The sequence below is a fragment of the Mustela putorius genome, unplaced genomic scaffold (genome assembly GCF_011764305.1).
Source record: "Mustela putorius furo isolate JIRA1106 unplaced genomic scaffold, ASM1176430v1.1 tig00000738_pilon_pilon_pilon, whole genome shotgun sequence".
Classification (NCBI taxonomy): domain Eukaryota; kingdom Metazoa; phylum Chordata; class Mammalia; order Carnivora; family Mustelidae; genus Mustela; species Mustela putorius.
The window spans coordinates 6460250-6485067 of NW_025421463.1; the positions used below are offsets into that span (position 1 = coordinate 6460250).

The following is a 24818-nucleotide window of genomic DNA, read 5'->3' on the forward strand; positions in this document are numbered from 1 at the left end:
CCTGGGGAGGGCATGCTGGGCACCTGGCTGGTGATAGTACGGGGTGGGGGACCCACAGGGCGCCCCTTTTTAGAAGATCTTAAGGTATCTTAATAACTCTGAAATTTCTCATATACCACCCCCATAGGGGTAGAATGAGGAGTGTTCAGAAGTCATTTGTCTGTTTCTTTGTAGAGAATCAAAGGTGAGTCCTCCGGGTACTTGGGTGGCTCAGTCATTAGACATCTGCCTTCAGCTCGGGTTATGATCCCAGGGTCCTGGGATCGAGCCCCACATCCAGCTCCCTGCTCAGCGGGGAAGCCCGTTTCTCCATCTTCTACTCCCCCCTGCTTGTGTTCCCTCTCTTGCTCTCTCTCTGTCAAATAAATAAAATCTTAAAAAAAAAAAAAAAAAAAAAAAAGGTGGGTCCTCTTAGAAACGGTAAGTTCAAAGGAGCCCTGGTGCTGCCCCATCCTAAGAGACCGGTTCACACCCAGTGCACATGGTGTCCATCACTGGGACACCACAGGAAGCTGACAGCAGCCTGTCCAGCATCATTACCTGGCTGATGGCAGAGCCCCCACCGCCCGCCCCATGTAGGGGCTGGCCGCTGCCTCTGGGGCTGCCGTCTGGCCCCACCTCGAAGCCACCCCAGTGAAGAGTCTTCTGAGCTCCCACATCATACATAATCAAACCATGCCAGAACCCATAAAACCACCTATTATTGTCACCACGTTTTCACTTCTTGGCCTAGGAAATTCCCACGCAGTAGAAAGCCCGATGCTCGACAGTGGGTCGCAAGTGCCACGCTGCCTCTGACAGTGGCCGAGCAGTTGTGAAGGCCCAGCCCCAGGGGGCACAGCTGGTCTGGGTCCGGGTCAGAACAGTTCTTCGGGGAACTGCCAATGCCAATGTCATAGGCCGATTAGAAAGTTTCTTGATCCCACAGAACGTTTCTAATAGGTGCCTTGGGTGATTGCGATCAATTTCCTCTTTCCAATTTTCTGTCTTTTCATCTATTTGCAATATATATTATATTGCTTCTTTCAGAAAATCTTTCTAAGTAAATAAACCCAAAAGGAAGGAAGCTCTATGCTCTGATCATTAATGATGATAATATCAATTAGAGGTCATCAGTGAGTAGTTAATTAAATGATAGCACATCTCCTTAACAGGATCTATTATCTTTTTTTTTAAGATTTTTTTTGAAAGATTTTTTTTAAAGATTTTATTTATTTATTTGACAGACAGATCACAAGTAAACAGAGAGGCAGGCAGAGAGAGAGAGGAGGAGGAAGCAGGCTCCCCGATGAGCAGAGAGCCCGATGCAGGGCTTGATCCCAGGACCCTGGGATCATGACCTGAGCCGAAGGCAGAGGTTTTAACCCACTGAGCCACCCAGGCACCCCTGGAAAGATTTTATTTATTTGACAGAGAGAGAGAGCAGAAACATAAGCAGGGGGAGTGGGAGAGGGAAAGCAGGCCTCCTGGTGAGCAGGGAGCCCAATGTGGGTCTTGATCCCAGGACCCTGGGATCATGACCTGAGTTGAAGGCAGACGCTTAGTGACTGAGCCACCCAGGCCCCCCAAAAGGATCTATTATCTTAAGTGATAAAGTTGAAGACGGTGTAGCAACATGGAAAATCTAAAGTGGAGAGAGCAGGGCATAAAAGAATGTGCGTGTGTTTATGTTTTGTAAAGTGAGTGAAGTTACACATACCCATTTGTATACAGGTGTTCAGAGCCTGAAAGGGAAAATAAAAATAACACAAATAGGGGTGTGGTAAGAGGTGCTGGGGTCATGAATGCACCCCCACTTTTGTTCAGCGTTGTAAAAAGTGGTTATGTCATCTTCGTGATAAAACGGGGAAGGTATCTTATTATTAGTTTTAAACCATCAAATGGCAAACCTCATTTCCATATTCTTTTTGTTTCAGAAAATAGCCCACAAAAATCTCTTGGCAGAACTGTACCAGTACACATCGTTTAACAGCGCCATACCAAACAGGCTTCCAAACGGGGTGAACTTCTGTGACATGGTGGGTAACGTGGTCCGCTCTGAGAGACACCCCCTCAGTGGCAAGGTAAGGAAAGACGGGGTTCCCCACTGTTCACGCTCAGCTCCAGGAGGCCCGGCTGTACCCTGGCTTTATAGCAATGCGCATGGCAGGCACACGCAGCTGTCCCTGTCTTATACCCCCGGGAAGGGAAACGGAGTCCAGGTCACTAAGTCAGCCAGGGCCACGCAGTTTGCAAATGACTGAACCGAGATTGGAGCCCAAGCCCACACGTTCCCTCCGGAACCTAGATTCTCCCTCCCAGGGGACTGGTTTCCACACTGTTTTGATCACGTATTCTATATCAGCAGAAAATTTTGATCACGTGCCCTCACCGTGTATGTTTCTTTATCAATGATACACATGCTCTGTTGTCAATAGCTACATTGTATGTTAGTAATCTTAATTTCTTGTTTGTTTTTTATAATTAGATATTAGTTAGAATATATTCCTAGAATATATTCCAAGGGGTGCCAAGGAGTGTGAGGAGGGTTGGGGAGGGGGAAGGCCAAGGAGGGGATCTGTAGCCCTAGCTGTGCCTCAGCACCCTTCACGAATGTTAACTAACTACCGTTCTTTGTCCAGTCATGGTCCCCGCGGCTCCTAACTAGTCACCCCACCATTGCGGGGACCCAGCTTCTTAGTCTTAACTACTCACGCTTCCCACTGCTGCTTCAAACCTCTCACTCCCCCATCTCTCTCTCCCTTCCCTCCCTCTGTCCTCTTTCTCTTTCCCTCCCTCCTTCTCTGTCCCCTCCCCTGTTTTCAGCTCAGGTCTTGATCTCTGGGTCATGGGATAGAGCCCCATGTTGGGCTCCACGCTCAGCAGAAGTCTGCTTGTGCCCCACCCCACCCCCCTGCCCATGGGAGAGAGCACACATGCACGTACACACACACTCTCTCTAAAATAAATAAATAAATCTTAAAAAAAAAAAAATGAAAAGCACTTGGCACCATGCTTAGTTAAATCATGAGTTCTCAAAAAATGGTAGTTTCTATTATCAGCATTATTACAAATTGTTTAAGGATGATTGTAGAAGGTCATCTCAGTCATTTTGGGTACATAGATCGTGGCCTAGCTAGCCATTGAAATGAGTGTTTATAAAGAGTGTATTTTGCTCTGCTGTGATGTTAAATGAAAAATATTAGTATATAAAACTCTACAACACAGTATTCCATAAGCATACACATAGGAAAATCTGGGGATGAAACCATACATAGATATTACCAGTGTTCGCTGAGTGATAAGGTTATAGCTTTTTCTTCCCTCTTTCTCTGTACTTTAAAAAGAAAAAAGGGGTGCCTAACTGGCTCAGTCAGAAGAACATGCAAGTCTTGATCTCAGGTCATGAGTTTAAATCCCACATGGGGCATAGAGATTACTTAAATAAATAAAACACTTTTGTATTTTTTTAAATTAACTTATAATGTGTAATTTGCTTCAAGGGTACAGGTCTGTGAATCATCAGTCTTACACAATTCACAGCACTCACCATAGCACATACCCTCCCCAATATCCATCACCCAGCCACCCCCAGTTTATTTCCTGGAGATTAAGAGTCTCTTATGGTTTGTCTCCCTCCCTGGTCCCATCTTGTTTCATTTTTTCCCTCCCTATCCCCCACGACCCCTGACCTTGCCTCTCACATTCCGCTTATCAGAGAGATCATATGATAATGGCCTTTCTCTGACTGACTTATTTCGCTCAGCTTAATACCCTCTAGTTCCATCTATGACATTGCAAATGGCAAGAGTTCATTTCTTTTGATGGCTGCATAGTATTCCGTCGTATATGTATACCACATCTTCTTTATCCCTTCATCTGTTTAAGGACTTCTGGATTCTTTCCATAGTTTGGCTATTGTGGACATTGCTGCTGTAAACATTCGGGTACACATGTCCCTTTGGATCACTAATAAAACACTTCTGAATCAGATAGGTAGAGGATAGACTTGAGAACAAATAAATTGTATGTTTCAGGGACGTGCTGTCCCTGCGTAAACTTCCTGCCCCCTGGCACAGCCACACATACACTCATGTTCCAGTTTGCTTTGTGGGTAGCCCCAAGGACAGTGACCACTCTTACTTAATGTCCTGTTTTGGAGGGCCCACAGGGAGTGTTCTCCTTAGGCCTTAATCCCCAGAAAAACTGTGCATCTCCTGGCATGCTTTTCATCTTATAACTGGTGCCTCTAACTAATGCTTTTCTTTGGCTCCCAGGAAACTCTAGGCAAATCTCTGTCTTACTGTTATTTTAATTTAATTTCATTTCATTATTTCCTTAAAATTTTTTTTTTTATTGAAGGAATCTCTACACCCAACATGGGGGCTCCAACTCACAACCCAAGAATCTCACACTCCACCAACTGAGCCAGGACCATCACAAGCCACGCCCTCTCCTTGTCACTTCTCGCCTCTCTTGGCAGCAGGGGTGGGCACCGGCCTGGCACCGAGCCTCGCCTGGGACGCTTCCTGCCCTCGCTTCTCACCGCCGCGCTCTCCCAGGGCTGCCGCAGCCTGCCCCCATTCCCGGCCCTGAGCGTGGCCCGAGTCCCTCCGCCCTCCGCTCTCAGAAGGCCAAGTCCAATGGGTGTGTTCGGTTGTTCCCTTAGATGGGCTGTCTGTGGAACTGACCCCGAGGATGACTCTCTGTATTGGAAGTTCCATCCTTCCGTGGTTTCTCTGGCAGCTTCCCCGTCTGCTCGAGCAGCACGTTTGGGTCTTCCAAGCCCACGTTCTTCAGGACCCCGCCTCTGCGCTGTCTTCTCCCTCCGCACAGACTCATGGGGGACGCAGAGGGTGGGCAGCAGTCATCTTCTCCGCACGCGAGGCTCCCCACTCTGTCATACCTCCAAAGCCCATGCTGTGCCCCCAACTCCCAGATTCCTGGTGCCCAGACTTCTCAGCCTCCTCAGATGCGCTTGGCCTCCTGTCTACCGAAAACTACCACCTTCCACCCTAGCATCAGCCGGTCTCCTCCCTCCCTTGCCCCGCTTCTGAGCCAGCCCTGAGATTCACTTCCTGTCTTTACTGCACCTCCTCCTCCTTCACTGCCACTGCCAAGTGCAGGCCCCACACCATCCTGTCTGGATCGTTGCCCCTGCTGTTCGGCATGCCATCGGCCTCACCATCTCAGTCCCCTCTAATGCACCTTCTGTGCTGCCTCCAGGTATCTTTCTAGAACAACAGTTTCATGGTGTTTGCACCCTGCTGAAAATTCTTCAGGGCCGGCTCTCCCCTCTCCCCCTGTCCAGTGACGGAAGAACCCTAAGTCCCAGCCCCCAGGAGTCTCACAGCCTGACCTCTCAGTGCCCATACCCAGTGCTTTCCATGGTCCAGAAAGCCCTTGAACCTCCCCAAATGTGTCCTGCTGTTTCCTAGCCTCGGCACATGCTTTCCCCTGTCTGTGCAGCTCTCAGCAATCCTCCTTCATCCGGTCATTTTTACTCTCAAAGCCTCCCCTGGTACCCCAAGCACAGGTTAGCTGCCCCTCGGGGCTCCACGTCCCCCTGGATTCCTGCTCTCAGGGCACCCATCACACTAGATTACAAATGTCTGCTTACCTGGGAACATCTCCAGGGCAGGAACTCTCCATCACCATCCAAGCACCTAATAGGTGCTCAGTAAATATCTGTTGAAGGGCTGAAATGAAATCCTCTTTGAAAGGAAACAGAAGTGTGAATAAGTAAATAAACAGGAACTAGCACACCCTTAGCGAGTGTTTCCCAAGTGCCTGATTCTAAGCACCTCGTATGTCTCATTGCTCATGGAATCATCGTATCGGTCCTCGAGGTCAGGACTATCACTGTCACCTTCATTCTCCGTGATGTCAGCAGGCTGTGCCCCAAGATCCAGAGAGGGGTCCCCAGGGCCAGCCAAGAGGGGCCCTGGCTGCTCACAGGCTAGAAGTCAAACCCAAGCCAGCAGGGTGTGAAAGCAGGATTTATTGAAGGAATTGAGAGAGGGCAGGTAGAGACAGAGCATCCGGGAGACTCAGAAAGGAAAAGGGTAGGAGTCTTGTCTATGTTTGGGGTCCAGGGTTTTTGTTGAAGGTTGTGGTCTGGTGTATATGTCCTGTCAGGCAGCCAGGAATTGGTTTGAGCAATGACAGAGGCCCAGACACTACTCCTTGAAGCCAGGGTGTCCTGGTGTCAATGTCCGGCACCAGTGATCTAGAAAATGCACATGACCGCATGTCCGGTCATTCTCACTTGGTCCTTCCTTAGATGTTGTCTATTCTAGAGAAATTGTTAACTTCTTGTCGTTTACAAGGAGGACATACAAGACTAGAAGCAGGGAAAAGAGCAAAAAGCAGATTTCTTATGGAGATTCCCTGTCTCATCTGGTTGGGGAAAATGAGCACATACAGGTTCAAGAACATTGTTCAAGATCACACAGATCACACAGTTTTAAAGTCTAAGAGCTGGATTTGAATCCGGGCTGTCTGGTGCTGATGTCAGTGCTCTTAACTGCTCTGAAGCTACTTTTCCTCCAGGGAAGTGGGAGGCATGGTGGGACATCAGGAGGGGGACAAGCGTGGGATCTCTTTACTCTTCATAATGCTAAGGGGTTAGGTAACCCTACTTTAGAGCCTCCCGGGCCATGTGACCTTGGGCCAGAATCCTAAACTTTCGATCCGTACTTTCCTCTTCTCTAAACTGGGGATGCCTGTGGTATCTACCAGACAGATTGTGAAAAATGAAGTGGGACAGGGAGGGAATGTGCATAGCCCAGTGCCTGACGCATGGGCTATGTATATTAGCCCATATATAGATAACATGTATATTATCAAAAAATAGCAGATGTATATATCTCATATTTTTATGAATATACGTAATATATAAATACACATATATGTAAAATATACATATGTATATATGTATATTTTAAAGATCTTACTTATTTGAGAGAGAGACAGCACAAGCATCTGCCCTGAACTGAAGGCAGACATTTACCCAACTGATCCATCCAGGTGCCCTGACATATTATTATATTATTATATATATTATTATATTATTAAGGTAGTAGCTTTGGAATCAGAGTAAGGTTCAAGACCCTGTTGCAGCACAATGAAATCTGATATCTAATTTTAGAATTCCATAGGCTTACTAGGAGCCCAACAGAATCCCCTGGTCCAGTGATTTGCAGTTGTATAATATCTGTGTTTGTTGATGACATCTGATCCAAGTAGGTGAGAGCTTGGGGCAGGGGCCTGGAGTGGCAGGTCTCAGTCCTCGCTCAGCCCCTTGCTGGCTGTATTACTTTGGGCAAGTAATTTTAGCTCTGGGTCCTCAATGTCCTCATCTGTAAAATGGAGATTATCATAGTGGTTAAATGAGAGCGTGTAAAAAACACCTGGAAAGGCTAATAGTCGGCACTCACTGGAAAGGATAAGTGTTGTTTTTAAGTTGATGCCAACATAGGTTCATTCCAAAGATGACTGGTGGGAAGACGGAGTAATTAGTAATAGTAACAAGCTGTGGAAAGTAGGAGGAAAGGCGGGTCTTGGATGGAGAAGATTATTAATCAGCCTTTGACCCAGGTGAAAAATGTTTTTTTCAAAAACAACAGCAATAAGGGCACCTGGGTGGCTCAGTGGGTTAAGCCTCTGCTTTCGGCTCAGGTCAGGATCTCAGGGTCCTGGGATCAAGCCCCGCATTGGGCTCTCTGCTTGGCAAGGAGCCTGCTTCCCATCCTCTCTCTCTCTGCCTACTTGTGATCTCTGTCTGTCAAATGAATAAATAAAAAAGATCTTAAAAAAAAAAAACAGCAATAATAATGTGATTTTCTTTTTCTTCAAGTCTTTCTGTTCGGATAAAGAATTAGAGAAGTTTCTCTCTTCTCCTTCTCTAAGAGCCATATGGCTGGATAGCTTCTGGTGGATCTTTCATGAGAGGTACCAGGTAAATGCAATATGATCGCTTCTCTCCCTGCTTACGTTATTTTTCTGCAGAACAAACTCCAGCCTCTTTAACGTGGGCTGAGCCTCTCTGATTCTGGGGAGCAGCCCTGCAGCCCCATCTGCCACGCCCCCCCCCCCCCCCCCCCCGGGCCTCACCCATACATCCTGTGCTTCAGCCACTGTACACGTAGCCCCATGAGCACCAGGAACCGGTCCCTGTCACTTGCCTGGTCAAGCACAGGGCCTGGAGCAGAGTCAGGACCTGCCAGCTCAGAGTCTGGCTGGGCGCTTACTTCAACAATTGGCCTCTACGCATAAATCCTCTAAAAATTGGTGTACTGTTTCAGAAATCACATGAGGTTAAACATCTCAAGAATAATATTCCTAAACATGAGAGAAATGCATATTTCAGCATCACAGCCATTGGCCATTTCAACCAGGGGCTCTAGTAATTTCTTCTCCACTTTTTTCCTGGTAGCCCAACAAGGAGTTCCAGAATAAAATGTTTGACCGGATAGCCCAAAACTACGCCTTTCTCTTATTGTATGAATCCAAGTCCCACTATGAAGAGGCGCTCTTAAAAGTAAGCATCAACCACTGTTTGGAGGGGGGGGGAAATCACACTAGATATTTCTGCACTTCTAATGCTAATAGAATGCCCTGAGCGTTCTTCCCATGAGGCAGTAAGTAGTAAGTTGTGCGACATCCATACACCTACTTGTAATGCAGCAGTGACAGTAAATAAAGTAGATCTATATACCGTTTATTTTAAGTGAAAAGCAGAGCAATTTATAGAACTCTGTGCTTAAAAATGTGTATGTGTATGTATATATGTATGTGTGCCTATGAATAGAAAAAAAAAATCTGGAAAAATTTGTACCAAACTCTTAGCAATGGTTATCTCTGGGGAATGAGGTGTAAGAGACTTCCTTTTCTATTTTAAATATTTCTGTAGTATTTAAATAAGTATGTAATTTTAAAATTATGAATATATATATATATATATATTCACAACGACCGATTTAACTACATAAATTATTTAAATTACCACAGTCAGACTTAAAAGGCAAAGGAGAAACCGCAGAAATCACGTGGCATATACATCACACTATGTAAAAGAACTCTTACAAATTGGTGCACCGGGCTGGCTCCGTCAGAGGTGCATTCGACTCTTGATCTTGGGGTTGTGAGTTTGAGCCCCACATTGGGTGCAGAGATTACTTAAGTAAATAAACACTTTTAAAAAAAAGAATTTCTACAAATCAGTGAAAAGAAAATGCAACACTGCACAGACCAATTGACAAAGTGCTTAAACCAGAAATTCCCCAGGGAAGGAATACAGATTGGGGTGGGGGAGGGTTCACCCTTAACAACAGCCAAACATACAAATTAAAACAATAATCATTTGATACCCCTCTTTACCTGCTAGAGTGCATGGATTAAAAAGAGTGGTTCCTATGGCTGTAAAGGATCTAGGGAAATGGCATTCCGACAGTCTGGGAAGTGAGTTGATACATCTTTGCTACAAGGCGCTTATACTAATTAAGTGTGCGCCTACCAAGTCACTTAGATTTTCCGTGCCTCAGTTTCATCATCCATAAAATGGGCACAATGATGGCTCAGTCCCAGAGTTGTACTAAGGATTAAATGAGATGATGTTTGTAAGGCCCCTGACACAGTACCCAGCACCTGATAAGCCCCCAGCGTATGATAGCTGCTGTAATTACTATCATGATTGCGTCTTCTGGAGGTCATAATCGAATACTCAGGAAAAGCTGCTTTCACACATGCTTTTCACAGATTTTTGACTGCCTGCTATGTGCCAGACACAGAGATAGCTTAACAAATAAAAACAATTAGTCCACATAATTTGTAAAGTCTTAGAAACAAGACAACAGCCATTGATGGGGGATGTCGAAGTAAATTTTGATATGCCAATCAGCCCAATATTAGGAAGGTCATTCTTGGGGGAAAAAAGTTCCAAAGAGTTGATAACAACCCGAAGAAGTGTTTACATTATATTGTTAAATGAATAAGGCCAGATATAAATGTATAATTTGAGATCAAGTGTATAACTTGAGATCATAGTTAAGAAGGCCAGATATAAATGTATAGTTTGAGACCAACCATAGTTAAGAAGGAACAACAGTACCAATTATGCATAGGAAAAAACCGAAACAGTAGTAGTACAGTTAGGTATCTGGGAGGTAGAAAGATGGGCAGGTCAAATGTATCTTGTTGTCTAGGCTACACTTTGGCAAAATGGGCTGAGCCGCAGATGGCGAGCAGAGGACCTGGGGGAGGGGGAGGTTCCTGGCCGAGCCTCTCATGAGGTTTAGGTGTGGTCCCCAGGTAGGGTGAGGAGTCCAGCACAATGTGGGCCAGCAGCAGATGGAAATTGCTCCCTCTCCCTGGGTGGAAGGCAGTGCTGTATCAGGTAGAGAGTTTTATCACAGACCCTTTCTGCAGTTCGGAGCTCTTTTCTGGGTCTAGAAATGTCCAGGATGTTGCCCGAGTTCTGTTTGCCAACCCACAGAAGCTGCCATCGCTGCTGAGTAAAGCCGTCTATACCAGCTTCTGTTGCTGCTTCCCTCAATCCTGGTTCAACACGCACGAATTCAAATCGAGCATCTGTAACACGGTGAGCCTGTGGATTTCAGGTAAGAGGGGGCTGCTCTGGGGTCGGGGAGGTTGTGATTCTAGAAACACTCCTGCCTGAGCCTCGGGGTGTGGTTTGCCATCACACCCTTCACTGAAACCCTTGTCCCTTTCTCTTGCTGACATCAAAGAAGGGAAGATGTGCGGTTAGAGCCCCAAGGAGTACCAATTTCCTTGCTTCCACAAAAAGACAGTTCTGAGACACTCCTAGTCCCCTCTTTGTGCCCGGTAATCTGCAGAAAGGTTTCAGCAGAGTGTAGTTAGCCACATGCTGTGGACTAATGGACCCAGAGCTCAGGAACCCAAGAAAGGATGCTGGTTGGAAGCATCCCAGGTGACCCCATGTGACCCAACTGTAGTCCCCTAGTCCCTGCCACACACAGTGCCAGGCTGATGTTCACTTTTAACTACTTGTCACTCCCGATCCCTATTCCCCTCTTCTTGACCGAGCTATTTTCTAAGGTCATTAACACCTACTACCTATTAAGAAGCTCCCGTGTACTAAGCTTCCTAAGTCAGCACTTCTTCCCTGCTGTCTTGGGGGTCTCCAGGTTCATTGCCACATTAGGATATTTTCTGGGAGATCTCATAGCCTCAGCGTGTAGTTACATTCATGGCTAAGGTCATAGCAACTCTTAGGGGAAAAGACAGAGTCTGGAGGAATTCATGGGCAGGCTTCCTTCTGCTCCCTCCCTTCCCTGAAAAGTGAGGCAACGTGCGCTCATCCCTCTGCAGCAAGATGTAGCAGCGCGTGTGATGTCTCTGCCCGGGGAAGCCTACTAGAGACACATGACCCAAGGTCTATACTGGGGGCCGTAGATACCTCTGTCTATCCTATACCAAAATGCCAGAAAACCAGATGTTCCGCAGAAGCCTCATTGTTCTGCAGCTAGCCCAGGCCCAGTGAGCCATTCTGATCAGTTAAGAAAAAAATTGCACCCCAGCTATAGTGTTATAATTGACATATAAATCGTTTAAGTCTAAGATGCCCAAAGTGATGACTTGATGCAGGTACATGTTGGGGATGTTAACCATAATAAGGTTAGTGAACACATCCTTCCCCCATAATTACTGTTTTGTTGTTATGGCAAGAAAACTTAAGGTCTACTCTCATAGCAGCACTCAAATATACAACACGGTATTTTTTAAAGATTTTATTTATTTACTTGACACTCAGAGATCACAAGTAGGCAGAGAGGCAGGCAGAGAGAGAGGAGGAAGCAGGCTCCCTACTGAGCAGAGAGCACGATGCGGGGCTTGATCCCAGGACCCTGGGATCATGACCTGAGCCGAAGGCAGAGGCTTTAACCCACTGAGCCACTCAGGCACCCCTTAAGTTTTATTATTTGAGAGAGAGAGAGCAAGAGAGAACAAGTGTGAGCATGAGCAAGGGGAGGGACAGAGGGACAAGCAGACTCTCTGCAGAGCTGGAAGCCTGATGCAGGGCTTGATCTCAGGACCCCAGGAATATGACCTGAGCCAAAGGCAGATGCCTAACCGGCTGAGCCACCCAGCCATCCCTACAACACGGTATTAGTAACTATAGTCATCACGCTTGTACATTAGATCCTGGAACTGGTTCCTCCCATAATGGGAAGTTTATGCCCTTTGACCAACATCTCTTCCTTTACTCCCGCCCCAGCCCCTGGCAACCACCATTCATCTCTCTGCTTCTATGAGTTTGGCTTTTCAGGTTCCACCTGTAAGTGAGATCCTACAGTCTCTGTCCCTCTCTGTCTGCCTTATTTCACTTTAGCATAACACCCTCAAGGGTCATCCATGCTGTCCCAGTGTCTGATTTTCCTTCTTTTGTTATGGCTGAATAATACTCCATTATGTAGCTGTACCCCTGTCCTTCTCCATTCATGCATCGATGGACACCCAGGTTGTTTCTCTGTCTTGGCTGTTGTGACTAATGCTGCAGTGAACATGACCCTACAGAGATCTCATGGAGACAGGGATTTCATTTCCTTTGGACATCTGTATTCAGGAGTGGGATTCCCGAATTGTACGGTAGTTCAGTTTTTAATTTTTTGAGGAGCTTCCCTACCGTTTCCCACACTGGTGGTACCAGTGTACATTCCTACGCAGGGTTCCTTTGCCACACCCTTCCCCACTCTTGTTATCTCTTGTCTTTTTGATAATAGCCGTTAGAACAAATGTGAGAAGGACATCTCCTTGCAGTTTGGGTTTGCATTTCCCTGTTGATAAGTGATGCCAACTTCTTTTTCACGTACCTGGTGGCCATGTCTTCTTTGGAAAAATACCTGTTCAGATATTTTTTAATTTGCCCATTTTTTAATCAGATGATGTGTTTGTTTTTTGCTATGGAGTCTATGAGTTCCTTATACACTTTGGATATTTAACTCCTTACCAGATTTATGGTTTGCAAAGGTTTTCTTCCATTCCAAATGTTGCTTTTTCACTTTGTTGTTTCCTTTGCCGTGCAGAAGCTTTTTAGCTGGATGTAGTCCCACTTGTTGATTTTTTGCTTTTGTTGCTTGTGCTTTTGGTGTCGTAACCAAAAAGTCATTGCCAAGATCAATGTCAGATTTTCCCCTCTATTTTCTCCCAGGAGTTTCGTGGTTTCAGATCTCACTTTTAAGTCCTTAATCCATTTCAAGTCGATTTTTGTAAGGGGTGTAAAAGAAGAGGGTTCAGTTTCATTCATTGGTGTGTGGCTGTCCTCTTCGCCCAGCACCATATATTGAAGAGACGGTCCTTTCCGCATTGTATAGTTTTGGCCGCCTTATCAAATTTTACTTGACCACATTTTATCTCTGGGCACTCAGTCTGTTTCATTGATCCATGTGTCTGTTTTTATGCCAGGACTGGACTATTTTTTGATTTCTTAGCTTTGTAATATAGGTTAAAGTCAGAGAGCGTGATGTCTGCGGCTTTGCTTATTTTCAAGATTGCTTTGGCTGTTCAGGGTCTTTTGTGGATCCACACAAATTCTAGGATGGTTTTCTCTACTTCTGTGAAAAAGACCGTTGGAATTTTTTTTTTTTTAATTTTGATAGAGATTGCATTGAATATATAGTGGCTTTGGGTAGTTTGGATATTTTCATAATTTTAATTCTTTTGATCCATGACATAGCATATCTGCCCATTAATTTGTTTCTTCTTCAGTTTCTTTCATCGGTGTCTTACAGTTTTCAACATATAGATTTTTCACGTCCTTAGTTAAATTTACTCCTAAGTAGTTTGCTGTTTTTGATGTTATTGTGAGTGGGTTGTTTTCTTTCTTTTTTTTTTAACATAACTCATGGTCAGTGTATAGAATATAGAAACCCAACTGACTTTTATATGTTGATTTTGTATCGTGACAATATACTGAATTTGTTGATTAATTCTAACTTTTTTTGGTGGACTCTAGGTTTCTCTATATGCAACATCATGTCATCCGCAAACGGAGACAAATTTACTTCTTCCATTCTGAGTTGGATAGTTTGGATATTTTCTTTTTTTTTTTTCCTTTATTTCCTTTCTTTTCATCTTTGTTGTTGTTGTTATTGTTTTGTTTGGGTTTTGTGGGGTTTTTTTGTTGTTGTTGTGGGGTTTTTTTTGTTGTCTAATTATTCTGGGTGGTGAGAGTGGATATCCTTGTCTCACTCCTGGTCTTAGAAGAAACACTTTTCATCATTGAGTATGATATTAGCTGTGGGCTTATTCTATGTGGCCTTTATTACATTAAGTTACGTTCCCTTTGTACCCAAATGTGGAGAGTTTTTATCATGAAAGGATGTTGAATTGTGTCAAATGCTTTTCCTGCATCTACAGAGATGATCGGGTGATTTTTATCTTTCCTTTTATTAATATGGTGTATCACAGTGATTGATTTGTGGATGTTGAACCATCTTTGCATCTCAGGGCGCAGTCCTACTTGATCATGGTGTACAGTCCTCCTAATGTGATCTTGAATTCTGTTCGCTAATATTGTTTTGAGAATTTTTATGTCTATATTCACCAGGAATATTGGCCTGTAGTTCTCTTTTCTTGTAGTGTCCTTATCTAGCTTTGGTATCAGGGTAAAGCTGGCCTTGTAAGATGAGTTTGGAAGTGTTCCCTCCTCTTCAGTGTTTTGAACGAGTTTGAGAAAGATTGGAGTTCATTCCTTAAATATTTGGTAGAATTTGCCTGTGTAGCCATCTGGTCCTGAGCTGTTCTTTGTTTGGGAGGTTTTTTGATCACTGATTCCACCTCCTAACTCGTTATCGGTCTGTTCAGATTTTATATTTCTTCATGATTCGGTCTTGGTAGTTTGTACACTTCTAGAAATGTATCACTTCTTCTAACTAGTTAGGGAAAATGGTATCATGTAAAGAAATGTTTACCAGCCAACTTGCACATGCTGGCCAAAGGCCAACCTCGCAAGCAAGATTTTTCAAGGATAGCAGCCCAGGGCCTGCTAAGTCTCCCCCCCACCACACACCCATTTGATCCTCTTAATATATGCAAAATCAATGAGGTCCCGCAGCAAAAATAGGGGCGTAGGCATTCAGATCCAGGCTGTCCCACTGCACAGCTAGGTCTTTGACCACTACACCATCTTTTTTTTTTTTTTTTTTTTGAAGGTTTTATTTACTCATTTGACAGAGAGAGATCACAAGTAGATATAGAGGCAGGCGGCAGGGTGGCGGGGAGCAGGTCCCCCGCTGAGTAGAGAGCCCAATGTCAGCCTGATCCCAGGACCCGGAGATCATGAACTGAGCCAAAGGCAGAGGCCTAACCCACTGAGCTACCCAGGCACCCCAACCACTCTGCTATCTTGCCTCGCATTCTCTGACCTTTTTCTTTCTGTTCCTCCTTTTTTATTCTCCTTTTTTGTCCAAGGTTGTACCTCTTTCCCCTAATCCATCCTCAATAATAAACTTCTTGTCCACTTACTTTGTCCAATGGAGACAGCGTCTTTGCACGAGAGTTCAAGATTTCTCAAGCAATCCTTGGTCTTTTCCTTTCTAAACCAAAGAACGGAGGGAGATAGTGGAGTCCTTCTAATGTCTGAGGGTTCAGGTTCCAAGAAGCCAAGACTCTGAAACACATGGTTTGCTTACAAGAAAAGCATTAGGCCCATTAACATCGCCATCAAATGTTTAGGGAGAGCCCTTTCGGTTAGCAAATACTAAGCTCCTCTCTGTCATGATCTAGGTCCAGTGCTAAGCCCTCGAGGGGTAAAAGTGAGTAAGATCCAGGTCCTGCACTCAGGGGGCTCATAGTTCAGCGAGAGCAGAGAAGATAAGCAGGAAAAGGAATGATGACAATGCCTGCCTTCACATCTGTGCCGCACAGGGTCACATGTCCTGGTGTGATCCAGTCATCAGACCCATCCATGCTTTTGGGGGGTCGGAGGGGTGGGGTAGGGCAAACCTAACCATTTCTTTTCCAGAAGAAGGCACCAAAGCCTCCCACAGAGGAAGTGACTCCCCCAAGACCACAGGGCCAGTGTAGGGCGAGGCTAATGCTAGAAGCTCCCCCCCCCCCCCGCCCCAGGACCAGCAGTGGGGTGGGGGCTCTGTCTTCAGCTTTCTGCCTCCTTTCTCCTTTATGGAGGTTTTCCTCCTCATTCTTCGCTCCTTTAGGCATCTACCCTTGCCTACAGAGCTACAACAGCTGGAACTACTCAGAACTGGATCCAGAGAGATTCCGGAGAGAAAAATTAATTTTGCAGAGAAGACTGTTAAAGAGTAAGCTACCCCTCGTGCACCTAGCGCCCACCCATCCCCCGCCCCCCCTGCTGGCTCCCCTGCCGTGCCAGCTGCCATCCAGCTGGGGCAGGATAGGGCCTTGGTATGTAAGTACTCAGGCCAGATTCCCTCTCACACTCCCCCACATTAGCCACCAAAATGACTGAAATGCCTCATGCTTAGAAATTATAGTTAGACTCCGCAGCATCACAGCTGGGATGCAGGGGTGGGACTTGGTACTGTACTCACGGATGCCAGGGACTGGGTGTCTGCTCTGGGTCAGGCTCCTTGCTGGCCTCCTTATCTTTTTACTTAATCCTCACACCAACCAACTCAAGGACACACTAAATCCATCTCACAGATAAGGAGAGTTAAGAGTTCAGAGAAGTCAGTGGCGGAAGGCTTCCTTTCTTATTGATGCGACAGATGAGGAAAGGGCTCTCTGCGCCCCGGATGCACAGCCCGGTGGCACAGTCTAGTGGGAAATTTAGGCCACACAGCCACGTCCCTAGTAGCCCCGGGGTCTACCTCCCTTAGGGAACGTGAGGCCGCTCAGCAGGACAGAGGGGCCTCCTGAGAGGCGGTACTGTCCACACCAGTACTGTCCACACCATGGTGATCTATCTTCCTGACCCTGGAGGGGCGCAGGCAGAGCCTAGAATGATGAGCCACATCAGCATCTCTGGATAGGCGCCCCCTGCCCCCCGCCATGATCTTTGAGTGTTGTCCAGTTTGGGAAGCACTAGCCCAGGGCACAGGGAAGCCATCTGCTTTCCCAGGAACCACCAGGAAACACACAGAAGTTTCAAAGTGAAAAAAAAAAATGTAAACTGTAAACTGTCTCCAACTTTAATGACCCTCCCTCAGGTTGATAGACTGTTACTTTTTTTTTTTTTTTAAGATTTTTATTTATTCATTTGACAGAGAGAGATCACAGTAGGAGAGAGGAAGGGAAGAGATCACAGAGAGAGAGGAAGGGAAGCAGGCCCCCCACCGAGCAGAGAGCCTGATGTGGGGCTCAATCCCAGGACCCTGAGATCATGACCTGAGCCGAAGGCAGCGGCTTAACCCACTGAGCAACCCAGGCGCCCCGACTGTTACTTTTTTAAGCGTTTAATTCAACATTTACTCATTTTGATATTTCAGGGTTTTGAGTTTTTTGTTTTTCTTTTGAAGCCAGTACTTTATTTATTTATTTATTTATTTATTTTTTTCATAGGAGTTGAGTGCTTGCCCTGGGTACTGGCCTCTGCTTACATTATTTACTTTAATTGGTTCACCAGCCCTGCAAGGTGTTTAGTACTCAAACCTTTAACAGGATCAGGGGTTAGGTAACTTGCCGAAGGTCACACAGCAGAGGGAATGACTGAGGGGCTCTGGTTTGCCTGAGGTTCATTGTCCTGCTGTTGCTGTGGCCTCCAGGGAGGGGGCTGTGTCAGAACTTGTGGTCTGCAGTGTCCTGTCTGGGAAAGAATAAAGCACATTTTTCTTTCTCTTCCCTAGAAAGAGAGTTCTCTTTGTTCACTTCTAAGAGACATGTCTCCCAGACATCTATCCAGTACAAGAAAGTTCCCTACCCTAAGGTGAGTAGAGGGGCACAGACCCAGACCCCTTGCATCCCCAAAAGCTTCAGTGACTTCTAGTTGGTGCCATGTCTCTGTACTCCCTGTCCATCATCTTGGGGAGGGGTCCTGGTGGTCCTCTAGATCTGTGCACATGAGTAGAACCACCAGAAGGTCACCACAGAAATGCAGTGATTTGGGGGTGAAGGGGATGGAAGCAGTTTCTAAGCATAGGCTCAGCTCAAAGTGTTTTCATAGCTTTCCCTACCACTCCTCACCATAAACCCGCACCTGGCTGTCCTATCTGATGTAGGAAAGATGTTAGGATTCAAAGCTGCCGGCTTCCTTTTGAAACCATTCTTGAGACATCTTTGGTGCAAAAGGGTGGTTTTATTAAAGTACAGGGACAGGACCTGTGGGCAGATAGAGGGGTCATGAGGAGTGGCCCCTGATATATTTTCAAATTGGGAGGGGGTTAGGGAGAGCATAAGTCTCCAGGGAATTTTGGAAGCAAGGTGTCCAGGACCTTGAGGGGGCTAGCTACTGTTGAAAAAATGTCATTTTAGTGTCTAGTAAAACCTTAGTCATGAGACCCTTTAGATGTATATTAGTGGGTGTTAGGCTTGGGGGATGATTGCCAACATGTATCTTGGGGAGCAGAGACAAAGGAAGTTTCCAAAGAATTTTTACATGTTAAAGTAGACTCACAGGATCCTGGGGGTGGGGTTGAGATTGCATTTTGCCCTTCCCGAAGCATTAACATTGAGGCAGCTGAGTTCCTAGAGGAAGGTCACTGCCCGTTTCAAGGACTCATCAGTGGGTTGTTCTCAGGGAATTTAATTTTTCTTCTGCCATTGTTTCCCGCATCAAGAGGCTTGCCCCTCTCTGCCCTGCCCTGTGGTGTTCCCTCCCAGGCAGCTCCAGAACCATCCTACCCCTCCCCTCCCCACCCCAAAAGTCCAGTTGGAGCTCCTTCACCATTGCGGTAAGCTCCTGGCTCCCTCAGGCTCCCTAGTACCCCTGCAATCTTTTCAAAATGCAGATCTAATTATGTCATACTGTCCCCCCCCCCCCACCCCGGCCCCAGCCTATTCCCCTTCCCCTAAACACCCTTCCCCAGCCCAAATGAAAAATACCTCCCTAGCTTCACCTGGCCTCTGATCCCTCTTGTCCCCAAGTAAGCCCCCTCCCCTCACTGCCACCCACCCCGCTGGTAACACGAAACCTGCCAAACACTCCCTAGCAAGACCTCCTTTTTCCAGAGAGCTGGAAAAAAAGTAAATGCCTGGGAAAGCCACGAATGAGGCCTGCTGCTGCCCATTTTTGTAAGTAATACATCACTGGTACCCAGGCGAGGTCACTGGTTGACTACTGCCTTTGACCATCTTCGTAGGGTTGAGTAGTTGTGATACAGACTTTACGGCCTACAAAGCTCATTTATGTTCCGGCTCTTTGCAGAAGGAGCCCAGTCATCCTTCTACCTCAGCCAAATCCATCAGGGTGGGTAGTCTCCACTCTGGTCCACATCTTGTTCTACCGCTCAGAGCCCTCTCCTCCCGAGCGAGGGAATTATTGGGTCATCCACTGATCGTGGCTGTCTCTCCCTCACTAATCTTTAAGCTGTAGACCGACGTCCTCATTTCTAATACCCTGTTAAGTAGCCTGTGAGGCTTGATTCACTGTCAGACCAGCCTTTGCCCTTAGTCTGGTGCCAAGTTGGGGCTGTTTCCACCCTGCAACGGTCACCCGGTGTTTGGAATGGGTGAAAGGTGTGCCTTTTCTTTTGTAAAGTGGGATAGAGGCTATCGCTGACACCCACACATGGTCAGGATGTCCGCTTTCAGAAAACAGGAGGTGAGGACACTTTTATTCCTTGGAAAGTCTGTGTCCCCACAGGGGCTGAAGGTGTTGGGTTAAAACCCTGCTCTCTGTTCTGAAGAGAAGATTCACAGCAGCCACCAGACTCTTCAGTTTAATTGGGGGAGACACTTTATTGATTATATAAAATCAATACTGGGGGAGACACTTTGTTGATTATATAAAAATCTAATAGAAAAGGGAAATCTGTGCATAGGTGAGGGCAGTAAAGGAGAAGACAAAGTTCCATCAAATAGGACACTTCAGATATCCAACCTCTTATCGGCTAGGGCAGCCCTGTGGTGACAGCCAGGCAGGAGTCCCCAGGAAAGGCCTGGGCGGAGCGTCCTCCCCTCGGCGAGAATTCCAATTGACTGTGCCCATAAGGGCCGTATTTATAGGGCACATAACTATTTATAGGGCACATGGGGGTCTGAAGTTAAACACTGTTTGCCCACGGGCAGTTTGGAAAGCTGCATTTCTCTGTTATGTCTTTACGTCTCCTGGGAGCCTGGTTTAGAGGTGCTCGCCTCCCCTCCCGGATTCCCATCCAGGGGTCCGGCCCTGCCTGGAGCTGGAGGGTCTTGGTGTCCAGACCAGAAGGGCCAGTTGAGACCTGGAGGTCAGCTAAGGTCAACGAATCGGTCTCCCAGGGTCACTCATGCAGCACGAGTCTCACAGACAACATGCGGGACACATCACAGAAACCTCCACACAATACACTCTCCCGGCCCTCACCTTCCTACCCGGATCTGTACCCTCACCATCCACCAGCCCCTGATGCCTGTGGAGGAAGGGCCCTGCCGCACTTGGGTCTGGACTCGTCCCCTGTGGGCACAACCCCGTCTTTCATCATCTTTTCCCACTGTTGACTGGCTTCCATCACCCAACACTCCTGCTCTGGCACCTCTTGCCTTTGCCTCTGCACCCCCATTTCCTGCCACCCTTCCCACCAGGCTTTCTCAAAAGCCTCATCTGTACCCCCAGATCCCGCCTTCAGCGCGTCCTAGTAGCTGCTCCTGCCTCCGTGGTTCAGCCCTGATCTGCTCACCACTCTAGTCCCCGTCTCGTGGTCTCGTGGTTGGCTGCTCCCACCTTCACCAGACTTCTTTTCTCTTGGCTTCTATGTTGCCAGTTTTGCAAGTGCCTGCCTTCCTGTCCGTCAGTCTGTCCTCCCCTTCCCCTCTACCTGTTTTCCCAGGTGGTCTCATCTAGTCCTCCTTTTTTTTTTTTTTTTAAATTAAATTTTATTTTTTTATCTAGTCTTCTTGATGTGGTTTTGGACTATAGGTGAGGTTCAGTGGGGTGAGGTCCGGAGCCCATGACCAAGAAAAAATTCTTAATACTTCTTTGGTGCAAAATGGTGGTTTTATTAAAGCACAGATACAGGACCCAAGGGCAGAAAGCGGCTGGGGTCAGGGGGAGGGCGCCCTTTGGAGGAAGTGCCCATTCTATGCTTGGGGCTTTGCGGAGTTGGAGGAACTAAGGAAAAGGGAGGATTCACATGAACTTTCCTACGCTGAAGAGGACCTACCATATAATAGAGGCTCTGCCATTGTCAAGTTAAAGTTCTTTACCCCTCTAGCCAGGCATCAACAAGATACTTGGGGGATTCCCGGAATACTGTCCCGTAAAAGCCTCCCAGGAGTGGGGGTGGGGGTTCCTGTAGGGTGTCAGCTCATGCTTTGTCTTCAGCTAGCCTTCTGCTGGCTCCTCGTCTGGCTTTTGGCGCCAGTGACACTCAGATCTCCCTCCCTGCCCTGGTGTATCCAACTGCCCCTGAGGCCTCAAGGTGGGCATGGGGAGCTCAATGAGCAGGTTTGGGAATATAGGTAAGGCTAGTGGGGTGGGGTTTGGAGCCTCCAGCCACGAAAGAAATTCTCAAGACGTCTTTGAAGCAAGGGGACAGGACCCCAGGGCAGAAAGAGCTGCCCCGGACTTGTGAGGAGCAGTTGGTTTTCTACTGTGGGGTTGGGGGGACATAAGGCTAGGGGAGGTTTTCCAAAGAACTTTCTTGTGCTAAAATGGACCTACCAGATACTGAAGGCTTTATCATTGTCAAGTTCAAGTTGTTTTCCCCTCTGGCAAGGCATTATCAATAAGATAGTTGAAAGTTTCCTGGAAGAATGTCACACGTGTCCCACCCAGGCGTGTGGGGGAGGGGTGGTTTGCCTTCCGCCAGCTTTCTGCTCCCCCATCATCAACAAGGCAGCGGGGAGGAGGTCATGGATTCCCAGCACCCAGCGTCTGGCTGAGGGCAGCAGCCTCTTCCTGGGCTCCTCCCTTTTACGCTTGACCCCAGACCCGTCTGTACACAGGGATGAGAACCACCTTTTCACAGACACACACCAGATCAGACTATTCTCTGCTTAAAAGCTCCAGCGCCTTCTCCAGTGCACTTGGAATCAATCCAGATGCCTTAGCCTGACATGGACCGCCCTGCAGAATCCGGCCACCACCTCTCTCCCCAGACTTCTCGCCTCCTTTCACTCCCTCGGCACCAGACATCAGCCCGCCAGACTTCCTTCTGCCTCTTGGACACTCCAGGCCCATGTCCGGTTGGGCCTGTGCACTGTGACCTTAGCCTGGAATGTGCTTTCTTCTCAGAGTTCTAGGGAATGGCTGGCTCCTTCTTGTCCTTCAGATCCCAAGTTCACTGACATCACGCCAGCAAGGCGGGTCCTGACCGCCCAGCTATTCTTATCATCGTGCGGCCGTTGACCGCCCAGTTACTCTTATCATCATTGCGGCCTTGTAGGGTGCTTCTCATAGGCAGCTCTTCCCCTGGGGGACTTACGTGTTGTTTAGTGTCTGGCTCTATCAGGATGCCAATTCCAGGAGTGATGAAGTTCCAGAACCTAAGTCAGGTTCGGTGGGGTGAGGTTCGGAGCCGACGGCTAAAGAAAGAATTCTTAAGACGTCTCTGGTGCAAAAAGGTGGTTTATTAGAGCACAGGGACAGGACCCGTGGGCAGGCAGAGATGCGGCTGCCCCGGGTTGTGAGGAGTGGCTGGTTATATACACAGGAGTTGGGTAGGTGAGGACAAAGGGTTGTTCAGAAGGGCTATTGGGATAAAGAAGACTGTCAGGATATTGAAGGCCTGGTTACTATCAAGCCAAGGCCACTTTCCCTCTAATGAGGCACTAACAAAGACAATTGGGAGTCTCCTGATGGAATGTTACATTCCTGCTATCAAAGGTCCTTGTTAGTGAGATTTAGGTTTTAAAAGAAATTTAACTTTATTTACTTTTCCTTCTACCTCCGTCTCCTTCGGTGTTTTATGGAGGGGAGGGTGACGTTAGGGCTTGAGGAACTGAGTTCTGTATCTTTGGAAATTGGGCTATTGATAAGCAACTTCTTTGTTGTAAATCTCAAGGACATTTGTAAACCAAGAGAGACTCCTGCCTTGCAGGACTGTGATCTCTGCAAGTTAACTATTTGTTCTTCTTTTAGGGCAGTCAGGGGTGCCTGTGGAATGTCACACATATTACCAAGGGGAGTGGGTGGAGAGGGGGTGCAAGGCACCAGCCCCTGCTCCATCCTCAGCCAGCCTCCTGCTCCCTCATCAGGAGGACAGGGCCGTTTTTCTCACTGTTTTATCTCCAGCTCCTAGGACAGACCTAGCACAGACACTCAACGGATACCTCCTGACCTCTCACGCATGGGGCCATCTGTGTGAAGTCTTGGTCCCGCACTCAGCGTATGATGATGGTCTCCTTACAAGTGTCCGTCCCCAAGAAGTAGAGACAGAGCAGGCACTGCAGAGGGCTAACTGTCACTCGGAGACCAAGATCACATCATTTAACGTTTCTGCACTGCCTGTCACCACCGTGCAAAACAAAATGTAGTTTCTTTGTACTGAAATAACATAAAATCCCCCTGAGAGTTATTTCAGAAACCCAGCTAAAGATTCAGTTTTCTGCCCCAGAAATAGAAATAATCAAAAGCTTTCCAACTGTGAAATTCGCTGAAGTTTTACTGGGGGAACCAGGATGGACTGGTGGGATTCCATGGTGAGGACAGAGCCTCTCTCTCATTTTTAGCAGACTTACTTTCTCATCTGCTCACGGAAATAGCAGTCTGTGTTCAAAATATGTTTTTCAATGGCAACAATCTGTCTAAGAGTCCGCAGTTCTAAGCTGCTTTAAGTCCGACCTGTGGTCTGTCCTTTTCTTATCTAGTGTTGGGGGATTCTGCCGAGTGGGAATGACAAAGCTTCTAATGGTATATTGGGCTTCTGCTACGAGGCTCCGCTATAAATACGGACTTCTGCCTTTTAGAGGCAGGGTCATTCATTCATTTAACAAATATTAGAGAAGATCGGCAAAGACAGTCTTTAGAAGGAACAGTCATTGTCAGATTTCTTACCTGCAATCAGTGGGATCTCCTCCAGGAAGAAATATATTCAAGGAAAATGGTGGCGCACTGCTCCCCTGGGAGGGCCAGCTCGTTAGTTTCAGAGGCCATGCCATGGAGAACGATGCCCAAGATGCCCCATCTCTGCCAAGGGACACTGCTGGCCCCGAACCAGTGTTCCTGGGGAGTGGGAGCTCCAAGCTCCACTCTGCTTTCCTGTCAGTGGTCATCCCGGAACTGGAGTCTGCATGGTGCTGTCTCATCCCTTTGCTCATTTGTACCTCAAAGGATCAGGAAGGTGCGGTGCATCTGAAAGGTAGACCGTAGGTGAAATGTACGCATCCCAGCCACAGAAGCAGCTAGGGGAGCAGTGTGAGTCTTTCACCTTGGGGCATGGATCTTGTGTATATGAAGAAGCCAGGGCACACATGTGACAGGTAACATCACCAGAAAGAGCACTTTGAGCTAAGAGCCAAAGATGAGGAGTCAGCCATTAAAAGAATGAATGGAAGAACCTTCCAGAAAAAAAGGAACAGTATGTGCAAAGGCCCTGAGGTGAGAAATAAAAACCAAAAAACCCTTGAGATATTCAAGGAACAGCGAGAAGGCCAACAATACTGTCACTAGCCCTTGTAGGAAAGGGGCAGGAGTTGAGGCTGGGGAAGTAGCAGGGGCTAGTTCCTGTACAGCTGGGAGGGTCATAGTAAGGAATATGGATATAATTTTAGTGCTGCAGGAATCCATTAAAACAGGAAGATGA

General features: G+C 47.0%; 1 protein-coding gene across 11 annotated transcripts in view; it reads left to right on the forward strand.

The window, feature by feature from the left end:
- The window catches only part of FAM227A (family with sequence similarity 227 member A), an 83596-nt gene that overhangs the window by 13344 nt on the left and 45434 nt on the right, over nucleotides 1-24818 (forward strand). For all 11 annotated transcript variants that reach the window (XM_045083852.1, XM_045083858.1, XM_045083856.1 and 8 more), the window contains 6 exons: nucleotides 1917-2063; nucleotides 7838-7939; nucleotides 8417-8521; nucleotides 10475-10598; nucleotides 16179-16283; nucleotides 17787-17866. In XM_045083852.1, coding sequence (XP_044939787.1) covers nucleotides 1917-2063; nucleotides 7838-7939; nucleotides 8417-8521; nucleotides 10475-10598; nucleotides 16179-16283; nucleotides 17787-17866 — 663 coding nt within the window. The remainder of the gene's footprint in view (nucleotides 1-1916; nucleotides 2064-7837; nucleotides 7940-8416; nucleotides 8522-10474; nucleotides 10599-16178; nucleotides 16284-17786; nucleotides 17867-24818) is intronic.